Genomic DNA, 6841 nt, shown 5'->3' with positions numbered 1-6841 from the left:
GTAATAGATCTAGTCTTACCTCCTCCTTTTACCCCCCTACAGCCTAATCTTCAAGTCTTGAGACACCTTGCCCTCCAGGTCCTATTACTAGATCCCTCACAACTTCTATCCTTGCATTCTGAGACCCCTAACTCCATCTCTGGGCAATATTATCCATTTGAAGCTCCATTCTTACTTTTACCCCCTGGGATTCTCAAGTCTCTGAGTCTCTACTGAACTAAATCCCTCTCCCTCTGTGACCTTCACATTTGACCAGCCCTGGAGCTCAGGGGAAGATTGCGTTAGAACTGAGGATGTTGCATAAAAGAGCTGATATCAGCACCAGGTGACAATCTCCACCCCCCAGGCCCAAGCATAAAAGTCAGGAGCAGCCTTATCTGGACTCCAGTACTGGCTCAACATCTGCTCAAACCCCAGCCAATACTGCAGTGAGGCCTCTGCCACCTCCACCATGCTGACTTCCGGGCTGCTGCTGGGATCCCTATTCTTTTGTCTCTCAGCCCTGATGGTGCTCTCTGTATGGAGACAGAGGAAAGCTAGCAGCGGCCTTCCCCCTGGGCCTATGCCCCTGCCTTTCATCGGCAACTACCTGCAGCTCAACACTGAGCGGATGTATGACTCCCTCATGAAGGTACTGAGTCTGGGGGCAGGGGACAAGAGAGAGAACATGGAGAGACTGAGACAGAGAAACAGAGATTGAGAGAGACACAGAGAGAAGCAACAAAGAGCAAAGAGAAAGAGAGAGAGATCTACAGACAAAGACACTCAGAGGAGCAAAGAGACAGTGAGATCCAAAGACAACAGTTAGAGACACAGTAATAGAGAAGGAGTCATACAGAGAGTAACCGTGACAGGGATAGAATCACAGAGTACATCAGAAACACACAAAAGAGACACTCAGAAGCAGAGACAGAGACACAGAGAGATGGACTCAGAGACATAGAGTGAGACAGAGAAATAGAAGCATCAAAGAGGCAGACACACAGAGAGATGCATATGCATAAGCAGGTTCCAGGGTGGCTGGAGGGAGACTCTGGGAGGGTTAGAGAGAAGGAGAGATGGAAAAAGACAGAGATGGAGGCAGAAAAAAGTCTCTGCTTCTCACTGCTGACCTTAGGAAGTTCCCTTCCTCTCTCTAATCCTCAGTTTCCTTCTCTGTAACATGGCTGGGTTGGGCTAGATGGTCTCTACGGGCTAAGTTTTATGATCTTATGGAAAGAGGCTCCAAGAAAAGCACACAACCTCTTCATGGGAAGGGATGGGCAGAGCTGGGCTGCAAGAGAGGAATTTAGGGGGAATGGTGGAGAAGAGACCAAGAGAGCAGCAGAGCAAGCCTGAGGGCTTGAGACAGAGGACCCAAGGGAGAGGGTGGGAGATGGAGAGATGAGAGCCCAGAGAGAACTCTCAACAGAAACAGGCATTAGAGGTGCAGCATCAGACATGGTCTCTCTGCCTTGAACACGGGGTTCATTAATTTCTTGTGACTTTGCAGAATTGTTTAAGGAAGCCCGGTATAGGTGAGGGGTTTGGAAAAGATATGCCCAGTTAGACTGTGGGCTCTTCAAGGGCAGGGAGTATCTTTCCCTTTCTATCTGTAGTGCTTAGCACAGTGCCTGGCACACAGTAGGTGTCTAATAAATGCTTGTTGCCTTGACTTGTCACAGAAAAAAAACAAGCAAAGGAGGAAAAACCAGAGCAATTTTGTCACTATCTTGTTAAACAGAGGATCATGGGTTCGTAGATTTAGAGTTGGAAATAACATGAGAGGCCATTGAGTTCAAACCCCCCATTTTACAGATGAGAAAATTCAGAGATAGAGGCAGAGAAAGAGGTGAAGTGACTTACTCTGGGTCATACAGCTAGTAAATATCTGAGGAACAACTTGAACCAAGGTCTCACCATGCTGCCTTTCAAAAAAAAAAGAAAAGAAAATGTATATATAGTTACATATTTTACATATATATTTACTCATACAAGTTTATTTAAAAATAAACTGTTTACAACAAGGATTCATAATCCTGTTCCTCGGTCTTTGTGTGCTGAAATGTTTGTATTTTGTTACTGATACCTACGTCACAATTGGAATTTTTTTTCAAAACTGCTGAGAGGAGATGGGTGAAAGGTTATTTTTCAGGGAGAGAACAAAGAGGGAAGAACTCACGGGGCTGAGAGGCAAAACACTGGTTCTTCTGCCTTCTCCATGCCCTCCAGATTGGGGAAAAATATGGACCCGTGTTTACAGTACACATGGGATCGAGAACCATCATAGTCCTGACTGGATATGAGGCTGTAAAGGAGGCACTGGTTGACCAAGCAGAAGAGTTCTCTGGTAGGGGGAAGCAGGCCACCTTCGACTGGCTCTTTAAGGGATTTGGTGAGTGTCTGGGCAGGGACCAGGCCAATGTGGCCTCCTCTAGGCTGCTGACCAGGGTTCCTACAGCTTCTGTTCCTTCCCTTCCCTTCCCTTGACTACCATTGCTTCCCTCAACCATCTGCTCTTCCCTGTTTCTCTTTCTTTCTCTGTTTCTCCATTTCTGTCTCCCCATCTGTCTCCATGGTTTTCCATCTGTCTCCAGTGCTTTGTCTCTTCATCTTTCTTGGTCTCTCACTATCTATCTCTTTGGCTATTCTTGTATCCTCTTCTCCCTGTGTTTCTCCACCTCTCCCTTGTTTCTCCTCTCCACACTTTTTCTTTTTCCTTCCTCCACCTTTCTTCACCTTCTATCTTTCTCTGTCTCCCTTTCATTATCTCCCCTTGACTCTCCATGACTCTCTCTCTCACCTTCCTCATTTTTCACTCTGTCTTTCTCTATGTCTCTATCTCTCCATTTCTTTCTCTATCTCTCCTTGTCTAATCACCTCTCCATACCACTCCATTTGTCAGCCTCTTCATTTCCCTCCCTAATTCCCCATTTCTCCCATATATCTCCTGATTTATCTTCTTATTGCCCTATTCTTCCCCATTTTTCTTCCTTTCCTTGGCTCCCCGCATCTCTCATCTCTCTAGCTTTCTCTTTTTTGTTTCACTATCTCTCCCATCTCTCTGTATCTGTCCTTTCCTCCATATGTCCCTATTTCTCCATCTGTCTCTTTCTCTTAACTCCCTTCCCATTTCCTCCATCTCTATCTCTCCACCTCTCTGTCTTTTCCTCTCTCCCCATCAGCCCAGTCCTTCTATATCTCTCTTTGTGTCTCTACTTATTTCCCCATGTTCCCTTGTTTCTCATTCTCTCACTATATTCCCATCTCCTCCATCCATCTCTTTATCATTTTCTGTCTCTCCTTGCTTCACCTTCTTCCCTACTCTCCATATTCTGTCTTCCCATTTCTCCCCCCTCTCCATTTCTGTGTCCTTTCCTGTCTACCTAATTCTCTCCTCTCTCTCTCTCTTCTCCATTCTTCTATTCCTGTCTCCTCACCTCCCCCATCTCTCCATTTCTCTGTCTCTCCCTACATCTCTCTGTCTCCATACCTCCCCTTGTGCCCTTACTTCCCCATGTCTCCCCATTTCTCTTTGTTCCTCCTGGCCTCTGTATCTTTTCTTGTATTCTCTTACTCTGCTGGTCTCTCCCTGGACATCCCCTCTGATCCCATGCCAGCACTTCAGATCCTGCAGGATCTCCAGTCTTCCCTGAGCTCCTTCCCTCCTTCTTGCCAACTCCAGGTGTTGCTTTCAGCAATGGTGAGAGTGCCCGGCAACTCCGACGATTCTCCATCACCACTCTCAGGGATTTTGGCATGGGCAAGAAAGGCATTGAAGAGCGCATCCAAGAAGAAGCTGGCTTCCTCAGTGAGGCTCTCCGAGGCACAAAAGGTGAGTGGGCCTTAGGAATATTCCACAGCCTTGGGCCAGGTCGTCATCAACTATATTGTTGCTGCTGTTTTTCAATCATTTCAACCATATCCAACTTTTCAAGATGCTATTTTGTGAGTTTTCTTGGCAAAGATACTGTAGTGGATTGCCATTTCCTTCTCAGTTCATCTTACAGATGAAGAAACTGAGGCAAAGTTAAATGAGTTGCCCAGGGGGTCTCACAACTAGTGACTGAGGCCAGATTTGAACTCATGAAGATGAGTCTTCCTAATTCCAAGTCCAGTGCTCTAACTAATGCACCACTGAGCTGCCATCAACTACATTGTCTCCCTGCCCCCACATTTGGCTGTTGTCATCTCTGACCCCCAAGAACCTACCTCTGTGCCCTGTGACTTACTTTTCCTTGCATCTGACACTAGCTGATCTCTATATCCTGGTGTGGTGAATAGTCCTGACTACCATACTCAAGCTCCTCTACTTACTTGCTTTGTGATTTTGAGCTCACTTCTCTGGATCTCAGTTTCCTTTTCTGTAAAATGAGAAGGATGCACTGTATGGTGGCCTCTAGCTTCCCTTCCACATCTAAATCAATGATTCTGTGATTCTTGGTGTCTGGGTTCAGACCTCCCTGATCCAGGCAACTCAGATTAAAGCTTTAGCTTTCCTCTCACTGACTCTGTGACTTTGGACAAGTCCCTTCCTCACCCTGACTTTGAGTTTTTTCTTCCCTCTAAAAGGAGAAATGTTGGGTTTTTTTCAACAACAATAAAGGAAATCATTTATATAGCTCATTGAAGATTCTGAAGTACTTTACATTTTCTCATTTGATTTTCACAAGAATTCTAGGGAAGTAGGTGCTATTATTATCCTTATTTTAAAGATGAGGAAACTGAGGCAGAGGTGAAGTAAGTCCCCACAGTTACATAGCTACTCAGTGTCTGAGGTCAGATTTGGGCTCAGGCCTTCATGGCTTCAGTAGGGCAGCTAGGTGGTGCAGTGGATAGAGCATTGGACTTGATATCAGGAACACTCATCTTGCTGAGTTCAAATCTGGTCTCAGACACTTACTAGCTGTGTGACCCTGGGCAAGAGAGTTAAACTTGTTTGCTTCCATTTCCTCAAAATGAACTGGAGAAGGAAATGGCAAACCAGTATCTTTGCCAAGAAAACTTCCAATGGGGTCACAAAGCATCAGACATGACCGAAATGAATGAACAGCAATGACTTCAGGTCCATGCTCTCTCTGTGTGCTGTTCTACATTATCAATCACTGAATAGGTGACATTGATCACATCTGTAAAGATTTTGGACTAGATGACCTTGAAAGTCCCTTCCAGCTGACATCCTAGATAAGGGGAGGTAGCCTGGGGTCATGGAAATGGAACTGAATCAGAAGACTTAGGTGTAGATCCCAACTCTACCATTTGTTACCTGAGTAAGTCACCTCTTCTGTGTGGGGCTCAGTTTCATTTCATTTCAGGTGTCAGGGCAACCCTAGAGTCCAAAGAAGTGGGGAAGATGTGTGGGTGTGTTTGAGTGTGACTGTGTGTGTGTGTGTGTGTGTGTGTGAGAGAGAGAGAGAGAAAGAGAGAGAGAGAGAGAAAGAAAGAGACAGAGAGAGAGAGTGAGAGAGAGAGGAGGGAGGGGGCAACTGTGCTGCTAGCATCTAATGTCCCTGCTCTATGGGATTTGGGGATGGGGATAATGACTGTCCTTTGGAGGACCAGAAAACTGAGTCTCTGTCTCTGTCTCTCTCTGTCTCTTTCTCTCTCTCTGCCTCCCTCCTTTTGTATCCCTATCCACCCTCTATGAATCTCCCTCCCCAGAAACACACATCGCTACCTCACTTTTTCTACTTCATCTTGATCTCTCTCAAACATTGCCTCAATGTATCTATTGGCCTTTTTACCTCTGTGCTGGTTTATGGCCCTTTTTATCTCTGTTTCTTCTGTACTCCTCTTGATTTTCTGCCTTTGTTCTCTTTATCATTCTACTGTGCTTCTTTATCTCTATGCCCAAAGGAATATAAATTTTGATCTCTGAAACCTTGCAAGATATATAAGTTGCAGTAACTTGCAAGGTTTATAAGTGACATTTCTTTTTTAAGGACTATGCCTTAAATCCAAATCACTTAGGCTTTCTTTGATTGGTTAACAATAGGTTCCTGGCCAAGTCCTACTTGGTCATGGTTTGGGCCTGATTGGCTCAGAGTGAATGTAAATAGTAATTGTTTCTGTTTTGGCTAGAAACCCTGAGGGTCTTCCCCTCTCAGATTGATTTTTTTTTTTGACTGGGTAAAAGAGGCCATTCTCTAACTCAATTCTTACCTAGCCTTAATCCTTGACTGGGCATTGCCTCAGTCAAACTGACACTTGTTAAAGACCTTAGCTTGAAGAGGTCAAGGTTTCCCACTACATCCAGTGCCATGTCCAGTTATCTTGATTGATATCTTCCCACTGGACCCAGGTGACTCTAGAAAAGAAGAAAGTGAGACTGGTGACTTTGCACAGCCCTTCCTCCCTTCAATCCAACTCACTTGCATGTCATGGCATCACCTCCCAGAGGTCATGCTCCTATTTGAAGAAAGAAGGACAAACAACAAGAGTCCTTATCTCTGTGCCTCTATTGACCTGGCTCCACTACAGGAGCTGCCATTGACCCCACCTTCTTCCTGAGCCGCATGGTCTCCAATGTCATCAGCTCCATTGTCTTTGGTGATCGATTTGAATATGAGGACAAACAGTTCCTGTCCTTGTTGCGTATGATACAGGGGAGCTTCCAGTTCACAGCCACATCCATGGGACAGGTGACCCCCAAGACCTTCTCTCATACCCACCTGGGTCTCTCTACTCACCTTCATCCCTTAATCTTTAGCTTTCTTTTCTTTTCTCTACCTTCAGTACTCTATTCCTCAATCTTACTCCTTTCTCCCAATCTGACTCTGTGCCCCGTCCTGACCACCCATTCTCCATTATGACCCCCATTCCCTAATCTAAACTTTCATCTTTCATGGTGATTGTCCTCCCC

At 45.4% G+C, this 6841-nt stretch overlaps 1 protein-coding gene across 1 annotated transcript in view; it reads left to right on the top strand.

Annotated features, from left to right (window-relative positions):
* The first annotated feature begins 399 nt into the window (after positions 1-399).
* The window catches only part of LOC114029376 (cytochrome P450 2A13-like), a 13187-nt gene continuing 6745 nt past the window's right edge, over positions 400-6841 (top strand). The window contains exons 1-4 of the mRNA XM_027843778.1: positions 400-631; positions 2212-2374; positions 3665-3814; positions 6460-6723. Coding sequence (XP_027699579.1) covers positions 452-631; positions 2212-2374; positions 3665-3814; positions 6460-6723 — 757 coding nt within the window. The 5' untranslated portion in view covers positions 400-451. The remainder of the gene's footprint in view (positions 632-2211; positions 2375-3664; positions 3815-6459; positions 6724-6841) is intronic.

The sequence above is a fragment of the Vombatus ursinus genome, unplaced genomic scaffold (assembly GCF_900497805.2).
Source record: "Vombatus ursinus unplaced genomic scaffold, bare-nosed wombat genome assembly UNPS02014928.1, whole genome shotgun sequence".
Classification (NCBI taxonomy): domain Eukaryota; kingdom Metazoa; phylum Chordata; class Mammalia; order Diprotodontia; family Vombatidae; genus Vombatus; species Vombatus ursinus.
The sequence above is the reverse complement of the archived record's forward strand: the minus strand, read 5'-3'. Positions and strand labels throughout refer to the sequence as shown.